This window comes from Palaemon carinicauda, chromosome 3 (assembly GCF_036898095.1).
Source record: "Palaemon carinicauda isolate YSFRI2023 chromosome 3, ASM3689809v2, whole genome shotgun sequence".
NCBI classification, from domain to species: Eukaryota; Metazoa; Arthropoda; class Malacostraca; order Decapoda; family Palaemonidae; genus Palaemon; species Palaemon carinicauda.
Window position 1 is genome coordinate 152,120,946 of NC_090727.1, and position 18,025 is coordinate 152,138,970.

General features: G+C 36.9%; 2 protein-coding genes across 3 annotated transcripts in view; one reads left to right on the plus strand and one right to left on the minus strand.

The window, feature by feature from the left end:
* Nucleotides 1–2,238, plus strand: part of LOC137638656 (protein zyg-11 homolog B-like) — a 29,345-nt gene extending 27,107 nt beyond the window's left edge. The window contains exons 10-11 of the mRNA XM_068370934.1: nucleotides 299–449; nucleotides 1,998–2,238. Of these exons, the coding sequence (XP_068227035.1) occupies nucleotides 299–449; nucleotides 1,998–2,149 (303 nt within the window). The 3' untranslated portion in view covers nucleotides 2,150–2,238. The remainder of the gene's footprint in view (nucleotides 1–298; nucleotides 450–1,997) is intronic.
* A 906-nt stretch (nucleotides 2,239–3,144) lies between these two features.
* LOC137638657 (SET domain-containing protein 9-like) lies at nucleotides 3,145–16,700 on the minus strand. 2 transcript variants are annotated; one of them, XM_068370936.1, is made up of 6 exons: nucleotides 16,625–16,700; nucleotides 14,835–14,965; nucleotides 6,037–6,199; nucleotides 5,208–5,476; nucleotides 4,167–4,282; nucleotides 3,145–3,412 (listed from the first exon to the last, which is right to left on the minus strand). In XM_068370936.1, the coding sequence occupies exons 2-6, from the start codon at nucleotides 14,912–14,914 to the stop codon at nucleotides 3,201–3,203; spliced, it is 840 nt and encodes a 279-aa protein (XP_068227037.1). In that variant the 5' UTR covers nucleotides 14,915–14,965; nucleotides 16,625–16,700; the 3' UTR covers nucleotides 3,145–3,200. The 2 variants fall into 2 exon arrangements, with proteins under 2 accessions (XP_068227037.1, XP_068227036.1); XM_068370935.1 differs by lacking the exons at nucleotides 3,145–3,412; nucleotides 4,167–4,282; nucleotides 5,208–5,476; nucleotides 6,037–6,199; nucleotides 16,625–16,700 and adding an exon at nucleotides 11,588–13,633 and having other exon boundaries at nucleotides 14,835–14,967.
* Nucleotides 16,701–18,025: the final 1,325 nt, after the last annotated feature.

Consider the following 18,025-nt stretch of genomic DNA (forward strand, 5'->3'; position numbering starts at 1 on the left):
AGAAGATCTATTTTAATGTTGTTACTGTTCTTAAGGCGTTTTCTTTTAATTGTTCATTACTTCTTTTGTAGTTTATTTATTTCCATTCTTCACCGAGCTATTTTTCCCTGTTTGAGTCCTTGTGCTTATAGCATCCTGCTTTTCCAACTAGGGTTGTAGCTTAGCTAGTAATAATAATATATGAATATCTGTTTAACAATACCCAAATCCCCAAACATTGCTTATAAACAAACTTACATAGGGAATATTATTCAGTGTATGACATGATAAAACACCATTTTCCTTATTTTTTTCCCAGGGGAAAGTTGTCATAAGTTGGGAGGAACCCAAAGAAGAAATGGTTGCATATCGATCATTCCAGCCGTTCATCCCTCTACTGACAGCCCTGAACATGCATCAAGTTCAGCTTTGGGCTGTGTGGGCCTTGCATCACGTCACTACGAAAAACAGTAAGCCTCGATGTAGCTTTTGTCATTCCTCAACTCCTCCTACGCCTATTGACGCAAAGGGCCTCTGTTAGGTTTCGCCGGTCGTCTCTCTAGAGCTTTTAAATCAATACTTCTCCATTCTTCATCGCCTACTTCACGCTTCATAGTCCTCAGCCATATAGGCCTGGGTCTTCCAATTCTTCTAGTGCCTTGTGGAGCCCAGCCAAACGTTTGGTGAACTAATCTTTCTCAGCTTTTGTCATTAGCACCATAAATTTTTCTTTGTGAGGAGAATTTAAGATTGCTTTTTAGGTTACTTGAGTGGCGATCAACCATATATTTATATTGTCAGCACCCCAGATAGGACCAAGGAGGGCCACACTATGGCTGCTTTTGACTGCAGGTAGAGTTACAGTATGTAGGTTGCAGACTCAATCGAAAACTGACCTGAATTCAATCCCAGTTTCTCATATTTTAGTGTATGACCTTCAACTCATTTTGTTTTTTATTTCATAAAACATATCAATATAAAGAACAAATATTCTGCTTTAACCATTTCATCGGATAGTTAACTCTCCTTAGTATGTAAACTATCGTTGCTAAGAATTTGAAATATTCTTTTATCCTACAGCTGAATAAATTTGGTCCCATTTGACTTATTCAAATTTCTTTAAAAGTTTGCCTTAACCCTTTTACCCCCAATGGACTTACTGGTACGTTTCACAAAACTCATCCCTTTACCCCCATGGACGTACTGCTATTTACATTTTTTTTGTTTTTGCATATTTTGGATAACTTTATGAGAAACTTGAGGCATTTTCCAAAAGAATGAGACCAACCTGACCTCTCTATGATGAAAATGAAGGCTGTTAGAGCAATTTGCAAAATATATATTGCAAAATGTGCTTGAAAAAAAAAAAAACACCTGGAGGTTAAGGGCTGGAAAGTTCCAAATATCTTAGGGGTAAAAGGGTTAAGATTCAGAACTACAGTGTTAGACAGTGAAAAATTTTTAAAACTATTTTAACATTAATACTTTGTCACTTCCACATAAATATCATATTGCTCTGTAGTGCTTTTTAATATGAATCCTAAATTAATGTAGTTTTTACATTACATTAAATATTGCACGGAATTTTGATTTAGAAACTCTTAAGAGAGACATCTCATTAGTCTCACAATAATGTATACTTTATGTGGTGGTCAGTCTCATTATACAATTACTTTATACTTTATGAATAGTGTATACTGTATAAACAATTACTCTATACTTTGAATAGTGTATACTTTTTGTGGTGGTCGGCCTCATTAAACAATTTACTTTACTTTATACTTTATGAATAGTATATACTTTATGAATAGCGGTTACTGTATGTGGTGGTCAGTCTCATTAAACAATTACTTTATACTTTATGAATAGTGTATACTTTATGTGGTGGTCAGCCTCATTAAACAATTACTTTATACTTTATGAATAGTGTACAGTACACTTATGTGATGATCGGCCTCATTAAACAATTACTTTATACTGTACTTTATGAAGATGCTTTATTTTATTCCTTTGCACAGGCAAACGCTACTGCCGAATGCTCGTCAGGGAAGGCGTCGACGACGTCCTCCTGAAACTAGTGAACCTCCCGGACTCCAACGCTTCCGTGAGGGAATTGGCCGAGAGAGTCGTAGATGTTCTCCACGAAAATGGTTACTCAAAGGAAATATAATATTTTATAATGTTAATGGTTTTTACAGAATGTATCATCACTAGTTAGTTTCAAATTTCTGTTACTTGAATAAATATATCTAAAATTTACGGAACTGTATCATCCATTTAATAAAAATATCATTTTAAATACATTTATGAAGATATATACTGTACTCAAAATGTACAAGACATATGTTTAAAAGAGATTCTAAGGGAATACAAGTTTTGGAAAAATGATAGATATTTGGTTGAACTGCAATGAAATTTGGTAAACTATATGTCATTGATTTGCAAAGTACAATATGTTACGAACTTCTTGTGGATAAAATAATTTTTTATAAGTTCTGGATAGAATCTATACAAGCTCTGTTTCAAAATAGGAATTCTTCATATAAGATATTGTAAAAAAAAAGGGAAAAAATATAGCCAGATCATATTACAGTGCATAAGCCCACATGAGCATGTACTGACCTCTTTATAGATTATAAAAGCTTTATTATTAGCATAAAATACTTCTGGCAACTTGCTTTTAGAATTACAGTATATACATAAAAAAAACATAGCCGTTAAAATTTTCTACCACTGTTTACATTCCTTTTTCCCATCTTATAACATTTACTGCGTATTGTGACAATGCAGGGCTCACCCCCAGTGAGGGGGCATAACTTTAGAACTCAAATCAATAGCATTGAGTAGAGCATTTGAAAGAAGTTAAGGAAAATTGGTAACTAGCTGAAGGAACGACTTTTTTTAAGTTTAATTTTTTCATCCCTCAAATCATAAGAATTACCTAATAAGCATACGATGTTGAATATTTTCTGTTCGTCTTTCACCTTACATTTATCCTCATATATAGTTTTATGCTAGAGTTTACCGCCATTCCCTCGTACAGTCCTCTCTTCCGTCGCGCCGTCTCCGCCCTCCAGCTACTTCAATTCTCAATTTCATATGCCACTAGGGTTTTCCAAAAATGTACTCTCTGGCCTCCAGCACTAGGAGAAACAACCTAAATACCACAATTCATCTTTTATGTACAGTATTTAAAGCAATTGTGATAAATTTGGATGGTGCTATCTAATAATGGTGAAGTAATCAGAAAAGAGTTCTTCTCCGCAACCGATATCTCTAGTGGCAACTAGAGCGACGAGACGCACTGGAATGTCGCCCACTGGGACGCCTTCGGGAGGCGAGTACCACAAGTTGGGGATGAAGCAGCGTTCCTGCAAAGGTATGTGTCTGCCGTCCACGGTCAACTCTTGGTAGGCCACGTTACTTGGATAACCTGGAGGGAGGGTGATTTCTTCATTAGTAAACCTATTCATATATTATATTCATTATGATTCATCTACTTAATGTTGTTATTGATCTTAATCATAATATATTTTATAATCTGTTATTGTTTCTCATATATTTTTTATTATTTCTCATTGTTTCTTTGTCACTTTTCAATTTTCTGTCCACACTGGGCTGGTTTCCCTGTTGAAAGCCTTTGGCTTATAGCATTCAGCTTTTATAATTAGGATTGTAGCTTGGTTAGTAATAATAATTCTCATGAAATTAGTCAAGACTTGGAAGTAATGTAGTTCACAGAGAATTTCATATTGACTTATTCCAGCAGTGGTGCATTTTCAACTAAAAACGTAGATCTATTTGTTTTATGCTGTCTGAAAGATTAGTGAAAAACTGATATAGGATAGGAATTGAAGAAAGAAAGAAAGGTTTGGTGGAAGAGGATGTCTTTGTTAGAAGGCATTGGAGAGAGCAATTAACCCCTGAATGTAGGGATAATGGTGGGAAAGAAGAAGGTAAGAATAGAAGAGAGAAATATAAGGATTCACAACTGCAGGAAAGTTACCTTAGATGCTCAGGGAATGATATTAATAAAAGATAACAGCATTAACCCATACAGGAAAATAAGACTGCTCAGATAGGAAAGCAGAACATTTATAACATTAAGGAGACCTGAAAATACCACCTCAATGTACAAAAGCTTAATGGTACCGATATTAAGAATGAGAATAGAACATTGATCCTACCTTTACTTTGATTATTCACATATTGTCCAACATTGAGCGGATTCAGGGGATATTCCGTCAGCCAAGACGTGTCGGCGATTGTAAAGGTTCCCACTCTGTCACGGTTGACGCAAGATCTAAAAATTAAAGATATGGATTAGGTCAATAAATATGAGAAAAACTTTATATCACAAATTTTAAAAATAGTTTGTATTGAACTATAGAAACCTGAGAACTTTGATAGGAGTACGTTTTCAGCAAAGTTGGAACTACTGTTAAAATTTAACGAGGTAACACCATCAGATTCCTGCAGGACAGAGAAACTATTCATTCTTAACCCTCTGGACACATCCTGAGAAGAGATAGAGGATGGTTCAAACCTGATATCATGGGCAAACTGGTCTTTGGTTTACCAAAATTAAAGATCCCGTGACGGGCCGGTTCTGTGAGTTCATTTCATGGGCGATGAGATGGAGTCGGCAAGGTGTTGGGGAATGTCTACCCAGGTGGTCGACATCGTAAAAAGCAAGCACACGGCAAACAGTGTGGATAGACAAAGCTGTTGCACCCTAGCAGTACCAGTCGAACTCGGTTGAGCCCCCAGTCAGGCTGGGAGAAGCATAGAGAGGAAAGGTCCCCTTTTTTTTTCAATTGTGTGATGTCGGCTACCCCCCAAAGAGTACCAGCCGAACTCGGTTGAGTCCCCAGTCAGGCTGGGAGGAGCATAGAGAAGAGAGGTCCCCCCCTTTTTTTTTCATTTGTTTGATGTCGGCTATCCCCCAAAATTGGGGGAAGTGCCTTGGTCTATAGATAGAAAACACCGAGTACATATGTAGAGAATGACAGCCTAACTCAAAGTGAAGGTAGCACTGAAAGCCAACTGTGTTTACTTCGTTAAAAGCTTAACGGATGTTTGAGCTTCGCTGAAGTCATACTCTCATTAAAATTTCAAGGTTTGTATTATGAACAGGAAACCATTTATATAAATAAATCACAAATGGAGATCATTATACCTATGTAAATTCATAATATGAAGCAAGAGTGTATTTGAAAACAACTAACCTGAAAAGGGATTTAGAAATCCTTCTATCGTGGCCATCTATCAAGATGCCGTCTGCGCAGCGGAAGATGAAGGGATTGCCGATGCTCTGGAAGAAAATGGGTTGCATCGGCAAGTAGATAACGCCCGGGTATAGGCCAACTACCTGGCCTTTTTTCACCACGGCTCTAACGGAACCTTTAGAATTGCTTGGCCCAACCACGATCACACCTGTGCCGCCAACAACGCTGGGCGCGCGGATAACGTGGAATCCAAAGACATCTTCCATCACCTGAGAAATTGAGGGAAGCGAGTCTTTTTTTGCTGAGATAGAATCTCCATTATAAAATTATTTAAATCCATTTACAAAACTACCCTTGGCTTATTATTGTATTACTGTACTAATATATGCAACCCGTAAAAAGTTACTGCCAAATATTTAGTATGCAAGCACGCACACACATTCAACCCTTCCTACCCCATCCCCCAAGTAGTCATAAAATTGGCAATGCCACTCAACGTGACCAGAAAGAAATGTATATATCTATATTTATATATACAGCCAGACAATTGCTCTCTATAATATAGGGGAGATAATCAGGAATTTTTATCGGATTCTACATTCCACACTTGATCAAAATAGAATAAACAAATATGTAAAGTTCTGTACATGTATAAGCAAAAAAGTCACGACTTCTCTCTCTTAATATTTATGCTAGATACAACCATTTCTTCATCTTGCAAATATAATGTTGGAACTGAACTATTCTTACATAACACTCCATCAATTATCCTATCTGCTTGGAAAATATTTACTGCACATTCATAGAATAATGTAATGGAATAACATACCTTCAAAGCTTTCCGATGTGCCATTTCTCGCTGCCCCGGAGGGCATTCCATGACGTGAAACAGAGTTCCTCGAAGAGACGCCGTCAAGGTCGTCAGCTGATCTAGGAGACATTCATCTGAAATAATCTTGTCCATATTGTCTGCCTTTACGCTACGAACGGTCCTGTCGTTGGATGTTTGTAAAGTTACGAACAACTGACATCAACACAATTCATCATATCTTGCATGATTAATCTTCAAATTGAAATGATAATTTTTAACACGTGCAAAATGCAATGTTTTTAATAACTACTCTTAAGAAGAAACATTTAACTGTTCTTAAAATGTTTATAGAGTGCTGATACTAAAACAATAAGTTCCAAGCCACTAATGATTTATGTGTTCAATAGAGTACACTGTTAAATCCTAAGATACAATGAAGGAAACTATCACAAAGAAGGCAGATAATGTTCAGAGAACAAGAGACAAACCATCATCAAACAGTACGAATATGGTTAGAAGGGAAGTGGCAATTAGAAAATTGGTAGATATAGAAGTGGCACAAGTTAATCACATAAAAAGCATTGGGAAAATAAGAACAAGTGGACATGGAATATATGGAAATTAAAATGAAACAAAATAGAAGCTATTGTGAAATTAAAATGGATTGAAATGGTAAGATTAAATGGGATGTCTGATGTCATCAACACATTGCTCAAACACTAGAGTTCTCGGTCCTTTTAAGTAGATTTCTGGTATCGATAACATACAGGACTTACGGATCATTAAAAGATATCTGATATCCTCTTCCAGCCTCTGCTCATGAATGGCAGAGGCAAAGGACAGTGACATTGCCCTAGCAAGCAGAACAATGGCCTTGAGACTGACCATACTGTATATATTCTATATACAGTATATATGATCAGCACCCAAGCAAGAACCAAGGAGGGCCAGGCAATGGCTGCTGATGACTCAGCAGATAGACCTATAGGCACCCCCAACCCCCCCCCCCCCATCCTTAGCTCACAAGGATGGTGAGGTTGTAGCGACCAAAGAAACTAACAAATTTGAGCGGGACTCGAACCCTAGTCTGGCATTGACCAGTCAGGAACGTTACCAAATCGGCCGCTATAACCCTAAACTTAACACGAATAAAATATAATTAAAGGTACCCCATAAAAGATAATGGAAATTATAAGTTTTAATATAAAATTCAACATCAGTAATTAGAAATAAGGACTACGATATAACAGTTGGAAAATACAAATCGAGACGGACAATCCTTGAGGTATAAGGATATAAAATGTACAAAAATTGAATTAAAAGGGGACATAAGATCTAGCTTAGTAAACAATCACATTTTGAATGTCATTTCTGATAGGAACGAAACAAGGTATAAAATTTTACTTTTTGATGACTCCAACACAACTATCACAGTAATGAAACTAGAACAAGCACTCATTAGAGCGCATACATTTGCCAACGCCACATTTGTTACCATTTTGCAATAGTTTCATGCAAAATGGATAAAAATTGACCACGACAGAGCAAAAAGGTGTTTTTGAGTTTTTGAGACCTTGGCCTTTGACATAATCACTCCCAAAATCTAATCAAATTGCTCTTGGATCATGGACAAACATCCCACCAAATGTTATGAGATTCGGTCAAATAGATTTTGCATCACGCGAATCACAAAGAAACAAGCATATATAACATAAATAAAATATACACACCTATCAAAACATAACCTTCGTAACAAAGTTGGCGAAGGCAAATATAGTACTCAAGCACACAATATAAAACTCACTCACACAGAAAACAGTACAGTATTTATATTATAAATAGTTGCATTGCAATAGTGTTTTATTTTCACAAGAGCCCAGAACTTTCAGATGTACATGAAATTACTAGCAACAGTCTCACTTCCAGATACCTTCAGTGGTCTTTCATTTCTCATGTGTTTCCGTTGGTTTCTTGCACGTGTTTCTGTTGGTTTGTTGCACGTGTTTCTGTTGGTTTGGTGCACGTGTTAACGTTGGTTTCTTGCACGTGTTTCCCTTGGTTTCTTGCGCGTTTCCTTTGGTTTCTTGTAAGTGTTTCCCTTGGTTTCTTGCACGTGTTTCCCTTGGTTTCTTGCACGTGTTTCCCTTGGTTTCTTGCACGTGTTTCCCTTGGTTTCTTGCGCGTTTCTGTTGGTTTCTTGTACGTGTTTCCCTTGGTTTCTTGCGTGTTTCCGGTGGTTTCTTGCACGTATTTCCCTTGGTTTCTTGCACGTGTTTCTGTTGGTTTCTTGCACGTATTTCTGTTGCTCTTGCACGTGTTTCCCTTGGTTTCTTGTACGCGTTTCCCTTGGTTTCTTGCCACGTGCTCTCCAGCTTGTTTTGACCCAACACAGTAAGTCTATAAAGTAACTCAACACTCCGAGAATAATGCACAGAATGTAAAACTCATTTATAGAACAAATTTCATATTCAATGCCAGCCTGTGACAAATCCTGTTAACTACTGAAGTCTCTTTGTCGTGTCAACCCGTTACTAAAAGTAGACACCAATAGCATCCTTTACTAACTGGGGTTAGTTGACTATTAAATTCCAAGGACACAAAGGAAAATCTAAATTATCTATACTTAGGAATATTAAATTTTTCCTAATTAGAACACCTAAAGAGGTCAAAGACTTACATCGCAAACAATCAAGGGTTTACAATATTTGTATATATATATTTGCTTGGCAAAAAATGCACTGTAGATTATACACCACTTGAAAACTATGCCATTTTTAAAACATCTATTACCACAGAACCCCAAAAACTCGAAAAAAGTCTTCAAACAGGCACGTAGCAAGTAATGTTAATCCACACTACACTTCTAAATCTCCAGTAACTATAGTCCATTTCTTTTATCAAGGCAGATTTGCACCGACTCGCAGCGGTGCCCTTTTAGCTCGGAAAAGTTTCCTGATTGCTGATTGGTTAGAATTATCTCGTCCAGCCAATCAGCGATCTGGAAACTTTTCCGAGCTAAAAGGGCACCGCTGCGAGTCGGTGCAAATATGCATCGCTAAAAGAAATGGACTATAGTTATGGGCTCTTGTGTAGTTTATCTGATTATAAAGAAAATATATTTGAACTTCTAGAATCACAAAATGTAATTGTATTTTCCCAAACTATACAAACTTGAGATATATAATAGGATTACTTCAACTAAGCTAAAACAGCCGTTAACCCTTTAACCCCCGGGCTATTTGGAAATTTCCAACCCTTAACCCCCAGGGGGGTATTTATTTCCAAGCACATTTTGCAGTATATATTTTTTAAATTGCTCTAATAGCCTTAATTTTTGTCATAGAGAGGTCAGGTTGATCTCATTCTCTTGGAAAATGCCTGAATTTTTTCAAAAAATTATCAAAAAAATGAATAAAAAAATTTTCATAGCATTTATTTGCAAGGACGTACTGGTACGTCCATGGGGGTAAAGGGATGGCTTCTGTGAAACGTACCAGTACGTCCTTTGGGGGTAAAAGGGTTAAACATAGTTATCTGGCGAGTGAAGGATAGGACCCGTCAGGGGCGTAACTAGAAATTCAGTAAGGGGGGAGGGGGACTTTTGTGGAAGATGGAGGGAGGTCAGGAGATGCTGTGAATCCCACTGCAAAGTTATAGTTTTTTTTTACCAATTTCAGAGCAATTTTGATGCACCGGAAATATTTTTTTTTTTTCACAATCAAGAACCTGTATTAAGTGCTTCATCTCATGGAATAATAAGAGTGATACCTACTAATCTTTGCTATTTTCCTCCAAGTTCAAAGATAATATCTCATCTATATACCCACTTGGTTTCTGGACAGAAGAAATTAAAAAATCTTTACAATGTTTCTGTATTGTCCCCTCTGTATTGCTGTATCTGATCACAACAGACAAGTGCAATATAAACAATGGTAAATCTGGACATTTAGTTTGCAGGATATTAAAAAAATTAGAAGATAATAATTATTCATATGCCTAGCAAACTCGTCTATCACACTTCACATTTATCGTAACATCGCAAGTACCAACTACTCCTCACTCATTGCAGGTCCTATGTAAATTTTTACTCTCCTTGTGTTGAAAATGAAGAGTTCACACAACAGATTTTCACAAGTATATAGTAGTTATTACCAACTACAGAAGCTGCTTAACATTAGGCAGTTGTGTACATGCCTTAAAAGCAGCAACGCCACTGACTGGGCCTTCATTCACCACGCTGCTTTTCTACCTCGTTTCTTCTCGAAGACTCGGGTGAAGCCGATAATCCCGACTTTGTGAGCCTGTGCTCTACACTGTCCAGTGCTGAAAAATCTCTCTTAGACTTCATTCTTTTCTTTTAGTACTCAGCCCACTACACAGGAGGCTATTATCATTATTATCACTTGCTAAGCTACAACCCTAGTTGAAAAAGCAGGATGCTTTAAGCCCAAGGGCTCCAACAGGGAAAATAACCCAGTGATGAAAATAAATAAATGGATAGATTAGTGTGCCTGAGTGTACCCTCAAGCAAGAGAACTCTTAACCCAAGACAGTGGAAGACCATGGTACAGAGGCTTTGACACTAGCCAGGACTAGAGAACAAGGATTCTGCAGTATCCTTCTGAAAAGCTGCTAGCAGTACCGGCCGAACTCGGTTGAGTCCCTTGTCAGGCTGGGAGGAACGTAGAGAGGAGAGGTCCCTATTTCTGCTTCATTTGTTTGATGTCGGTGACCCCCAAAAATTGGGGAAGTGCCTTGGTATATGTATGTATGTATGTATGTATGAAAAGCTGCTTACCATAGGTAAAGAGTCCTTTCTACCCTTACCAAGTGGAACGTACCCACTGGACAATTACAGTGCAGTAGTTAACCCTTTGTACTCCTTACAATTATCCTCCCTTGCAGAAGCTACACAGTTGGCAAGGATCAGTGTCGGTCTTGCTCACGTACCAGCCGCAACCTTGACCGGACTTACCAAGGCAAAGTCACATACCTGGCCAAGGAGCTGACATCACTATTCAACAGTAAGGTAACCAACCACAGAAGAAATGGCAGAAAAAGTGTTAAACAGCCAAGGCAGGACGTAGGGAAGTGCGTCGGTACACCAATGCGGCCAACCAACAGCCAACTACGTTTAAGTCATTAAAAAGGGATTTTGACGAAGGAAAAATCTATTTCTGGGGATAGACCTGTGTCGCCCGGTGAAAAGGTCCTTGTCACTTTTCTGATATAAATAACTTCCAAATACACCAGAGAAAGTTAAAGCATGGAATGCAGAGGTTACTACCCTCGCGCGAACACCCTTAGGGCGTGTGAAAACCACTATTCACAGGTCGTCTTCCATTTAGAGAATTCCTTCGTCAATATAAGGGGCGAGCCGCTACAGCGGCACTAACCAAACCAACCTGAACCACTCCACCGACGCCCGACCCTAGCGCCATCTGTCAACCTTCTTTTGGACTCCTGTCGCGACGCTACTTCTAACTTTGGTAGTCATATTCTTATTAAAAATCTCAGGTTTGTATTATGTGTAGGAACAATTACACCATCATTTGAATCTTGGATGAAAAAATATAAGTGTCTATATTTCTAAGATTGGCTTATTTTACCAATGAAATTTAGCACAGTATCCTGAAAGATACAAAAATTACAAAACAGTTTACTTCTAATCCTAATGTAGCACCAAAAATCACAGCAAAACAGTTACTGCACTATGACAAACCACAGCCAAGAAAGTCCATCTATCATTGTGGTTCATTTATAATGACTCCAGAATATTTACTAACAAAAGACTTTCTATTTTTCTTTCAACACTCAAAAAATGCCCAGTATTATTTTCCAATATCTTTATTAGATATATAGCAGTCAGTTTTATCTCCGTCACATTTCATTCCCAATTTTCCCACATTACAAACTTCAGCTTCCAGTTATTCTTGGCAGCTTCCGATTTGAACTTTTCTACATCGCCGGGGGAAACATTATACCAAAATTTGAGGTAAGCAAAATACCAAAGTTCAGGGCAATGCATAAGCAGACAATCTATTCCTCTGCTACTCAAAGCACATTCCTTCATCTTCAGTTTTTCAAGACACGTCAGTCCACCGGAAACTGCTATGTAGATAAACAGATCGTCGTTCAAACAGTCCGCGGTTTCGCGGTAAGGCTGAGGGGCGAACGTTATGCTTAACTCTTTGAGGGCAGGTGCGTGAGTCAACAAGGAGAGGAGTACCTTGGATGAACTAGCGGTTACGTGTGCCACTTTCAGCAGCTTCCATTCGTGAATTTCGTAACCCTCTGTAACCATTATGTTACTCTGCAACACCTCTAGGTTAGGTGTGAGTTCCACTATCCACCATAAATCAAGAAGACAATTGATGCTGTCTGTTATAATGAGCTCCTTCAAAGTGGAACCTCTGATCTGAAGATAGCTGTAGATGTACGTAGGGTCCTCCCTGACATCTTCGATGGTGAGCGACTGAAGAGGGTGAAGCATAGAAAGGACGTTCATGCTTCTCAAACAGGTTGTAAACTTGGAGACTTTGGGACACGCCTCACTCAATATCGACACCCTCTCCGCTGTGATGATGGAGTCGCTCAGCTCGCAGAACTTGAACATTCTGACGCCTTCGTCCGGCTGGAGAAGTTCTATTGCGTAGCTGATAGACCCGCAATCTATCTGGCCGCCCAACGATCTCAGATTAGGCAAGAACTTCACGATGATGACCACTCCCATCATGGTAGTGGCAGTGCCAGAAACGCACAAATAGCTCAGGGAACGACACAACTCCGAAGTGTCCAGTTCCAAACGGGATATCTGCTCGGCCGTGCGGCCGTTAATGATGGCAGGATCCCTCAATATCAGCCTTGCTATACCGTCATCAGTCAGGAATGGAGAATAAGAGACATCGAGGTACTCCAAATGATGACAATTGGAACCCAACAGGCCCATAATTGTTATGTCGGCAAGGCCACTCAGCGTCAGCCAACGCAAGTGATGCATCTGGTTGAACACACGATAGAATGTCACATTCAGATCTGGTATGTGTTTCCTATCGCTCACGCTCCTAACATTACACACCACTCCTAGCTTTGTGAGATTTAGCAGAAGACTAAAAGTCAGGGTTCGATACAGCTGGAAAACTTCGTCGACGTAATACGAGCCCGTTTGCGTAAAGTCGATGCACTGGGTACTCTTGTCCCCTAACATCTCGATGATGAAACACTTGCTGCCTAAGCTGACCTCGTACATGTGCGCCTTACACATGCGGTTGACCAGATGCTGACGAACGTTCGAATTCAAGGTTGCGACGACGTACTCCCTTTGCTTCATGCGTTTCTGCGGGGATGCTTCGTAGTTCAGGCAGTAATAGAGCCAACGCCAGACCCACTCTGTGCAAATGTTGCCAAGAGAGTCGATCTGCTTGAATGGAGGCATCTTTCTCTAGTTTTATTTCACTATGCACAGATTATCAATACTGTATTTATAACCAGAGCATTAAGCGCTTGAAGAAAATTCTTGAACTCTGGGATATAAAAATGTAAAGGATACCCCTCTGCAGAAGTCACAGAGGTTTCCCGTCAACGGGACACCGAGTACATGGACACGGTGAAGTGTCTGCAAGAAGAGAATATTTCTCTGTACAAAAAGTAGGACACTCCTGGTATTGTAATTAGATATTTTCACTTATATTTACAAATTATATCAACAATAGATACATCACAAAAACAACTAGATTACACACACCACTGTTTTACAAATTTCTCATAACACAAATGAATACATTGTCACAAATTCTAAAAACATTATAGTCGTCAAGAAGACCAAAGATCGCGTATAACACCCAAAGGTTAAGGCCTAAACATTTCTCAATTCCAACAAACCCTATTTCTTCTAGCCCACAAGCAATGACTTCATTTAAACAGATACAAATCATGGTTCAAGGAGGTCCTATATGTGTTCCATGCCAATGCAAAAACAAGCATTACTGTATTACTGTAACAACTATATCACAAAATTTTTAATCAATTTGTATTTTGCCAAACCATACAAACCTGGGACCTTTACTAGAAGTATGACTTGAATTAAGCTGGAATGGGCGCCAAGCTTTTCAATGAAATAAAAATAGCCGACTGTCGGATGGTAGGGAAAACAGTTAGCAATATCTTTGATTTGACTTTTGACCCAGGACTTGCGGGGTGGTTGAGGCAGCCTGTTTAACTTAAAGAAATCTATTTTGTATGGGTAGGAAAAACATCTCCTTGGTCTGCATTTTTTCCCACTTTTATGTGGGCTCGATGTTATATTGGAGAAGATATTTTTCCTACCCATACAAAATAGAGTTAACTGCCTGCCTTAACCACCCCCAAGTCCAGGGGTCAAAGGCAGTTTAACTTAAAGATCTCTATTTTGTATGATATGAAAAATATAAATTGATAAAAATTTTGATTTACTATATATAATACAAAGCTTTGATATTTGTTTTACGTATAGAAACAAACACCAATACATTACTCGCACCTATATAACTGTCACCAACAATAATTTTAAAATCTGCGCAACTATAGTCAATTTCTTTTAATGAGGCACATTTGCAGCGACTCGCAGCAGTGCCCTTTTAGCTCGGAAAACGTTTCCTGATCGCTGGTTGGTTAGAATTATCTTGTCCAACCAATCAGGGATCAGTTAACTTTTCCGAGTTAAAATGGCATCGCTTCAAGTCGGTGCAAATCTGCCTCGCTAAAAAAAATTGACTATAGTACATTAGTTATTTTACGTGAACACGGCATGAAATTTTCGACTCATAACATCGACTTACCTTTCCTTGAGGTTGAAAGCAAGCCACGGGACAAAACGATACTTGTACGAGTGCCAAACTTGAGAGAGTTTGTCCAACATCCCCAGTCTCCCTTGGGAAGGATACAAGCTGGTAACTTTATGTGGAGCACCCTGAAACCATTAAATAAAGAAATAGTATAAAGCCACTCTAATGCTTGTTGAAGCTCATTTCTCTAGCACTTCATTGGGGTATAAGGTGGCCAGTATATTTCATTCACATAGGTAAAAAATACTTTGTGGGTACATACATTAATTCATTATCGTTCGAACAAAACGGAAAATATGTAAAAAAAAAAAAAAAATCCCTAAATATTATTATTAGTAGAAATTGCTAAGCTACAACCCTAATTAGAAAAGCAGGATGCTATAAACCCAAGGGCTCCAACAGGAAAAAACAGCCCAGTGAGGAAAGGAAATAAATAATAATTTAGAGACCTCACCACCCCTGTTTTAGCTAGCTTGTTCATTTATTTTGTTTAACTCCAAAAACAAGGTTTTTCCTTAATTCCCCGTAATAACGGTTATACTGGCTTGGGGTTGACGGCAACGCTAGGTTAGTTTAAGGGGTATAAGTATAAAAACAACATTCCAGGTCTGTTTAGGTAAGTATGAATTGCCCACTTAATGGGCACGAAATTGCGTCTTTAGTCGGGCAAATCCGTAACAGGATTTAAAGTTTACTAGCAAAAGGCACACGGGTAAATATTTACCAAATTTTACCCTTTGCCGTTTGCCATGATTATATAGATGAGTTAGGAGTTACTTAGGTTAGGTTACAGAGTAGGAATGGCTTTGAATAAATAAATAAAAAATATAACAAAAATATATATATATATAATAATCATAAAATAGAGAAATTTCACCTATAACATTTGCGAGTACATTTAAACCAACTTGGTCATGAATTGAATTATATATATGAAATTTGGTCCAAGATGCATATATGGAATTTGGTCCATCAGGCCAAGCTCCTGGACCAGGGACGCGGGAAGTGGACCGGTCTGGTTTTTCTAGTAGTGTAGATACATATAAACCAACTTGGTCATAAAATTGGTTTATATATATGAAATTTGGTCCACCAAGATACATTTAAGGAATTTGGTCCATTAGGGGAAGGTCTTGGGACCAGGAATCCCGAGAAGTGGACCGGTCTGGTCTATCTAGTAGATAATGGTAATTATATATATATATGGAATTTGGTCCACCAGGATACATATATGAAATTTGGTTCACCGAGGAAAGCTCCTGGACCAGGGACCCATTAAGGGGGCTGGTCTGGTGTATGTAGTACATAATAGGAATTCTATAAATTAAATTTGGTCCACCAGGATACATATAAGGAATTTGGTCCATAACCCCAACCTCTGGGACCTGGGACCCGGGGAGTGGACCGGCCTGGCGTAATCTAGTAGATAATGGGGGGCCAATTGGCAGAGAGCCCATAGCACTTGAACTAGCAACGTTTCATCTAATTTTGTACATCACAAGTAGTTATAACCACGAAAATAAGATAATAAGTAAAGAATTATAGGTCTATTATTAATAAAATCATAAATAATGAAGCAATTGTGAATAAAATTAACCTAAAAATAACTATTTTAACAATTTGAGTTCGTCACCCACGGAAAAAGCTAACTTTAGGACCTGATATATTACGGTTAATGGCATTGTCAAGGCTTAAAATGCTACAGGGATTAATAAATAACTTATAAACTATAAATAATCAGTAAAATTTACTTAAATTAAGTTATATAACGTTAAAAAACTTACGATTTTAAGGAAATGTTTGTAGGTTACAACCCGGTCCAGGTGAGATGCTTGCGGCCACTCTATCAATTAATAGATATTTGCAAAGCTTCTTGATTTTCATTTCTTGTAAATATATAGAAAAAATTTTATAAAAAACTTTAAATTATAATTTTATCTAATTTTACATTGAAATAAATTAATATAATACATTTTTCTTAATTTTTTTATTTCAAATTCATTAGATATTAGCGAAAATATGATTCGTGAAACTTCTTGACTTATATTTTTTTTCTTGTAATCACATAGAAAAGATTTAATAAAAAACTTTAAATTATAATTTTATCTAATTTTACGTTGAAATTAATTAATAAAATACCTTTTTATTAATTTTTTTATTTCAAATTCATTAGTTATTAGCGAAACTGATTCGTAAAACTTCTTGACTTATAAACATTTTTTTTCTTGTAACCACATACAAAAGATTTAATAAAAACATTAAGTTAATAATTTTATCTAATTTTATATTGAAATAAATTAATATAATACCTTTTTATTAGTTTTGTATTTCAAATTCATTAGTTATTAGCGAAAATATAATTCGTAAAACTTCTTGATTTATATATTTTTTTTCTTGTAATCACATACAAAAAATTTAATAAAAACTTTAAATTATAATTTTATCTAATTTTACGTTGAAATAAATTAATATAATACATTTTATTAATTTTTTTATTTCAAATTCATTAGTTATTAGCGAAACTATAATTCGTAAAACTTCTTGACTTCTAATTTTTTTTTCTTGTAATCACATCAAAAGATTTAATAAAAACCTTAAGTTAATAATTTTATCTTATTCATAATATTTTACGTTGAAATAAATTAAAATAATACATTTTTCTTAACTTTGGCTTTTAAATTCATTAGTTTCAATCGAAACCATAATTCACTAAAAGAAATGGACAAATGCTATGTAGTTTCCACAATTTTCTATTTATGAAATTCGCTTTTAGCGGCTGTTCTTATTTTATTTTATACCATAATTTTTACTGTAATGTTTCAAACCAATTAAAATCATCAAAATATTTATGAATAAATTACCAGAAGTTATATTAAAAGCAATTTTCCCCATCTGCTTCAGTTCCACCATAACTAGTGTAAGAGAAGACCTCCCCTTAAGGTTAGTTCGAAATTTGGTATTATTTCAAGGTAATTTATTGTATTTCAAACAGTTTCCTTTCAGTATATATAGATATCTTTGCTTATCTTCAAGAAGAATAATATCCCCAAAATAATTACCCACATAAACAGATTAGCAAAAACAATTTTAAGAAAGGTATATGAATTATATTGGTAATTATGATATTTTAAATTTCAGGTCACCCACATGAACTATATATTTTTCAAACTAGTTATCTTGTATGT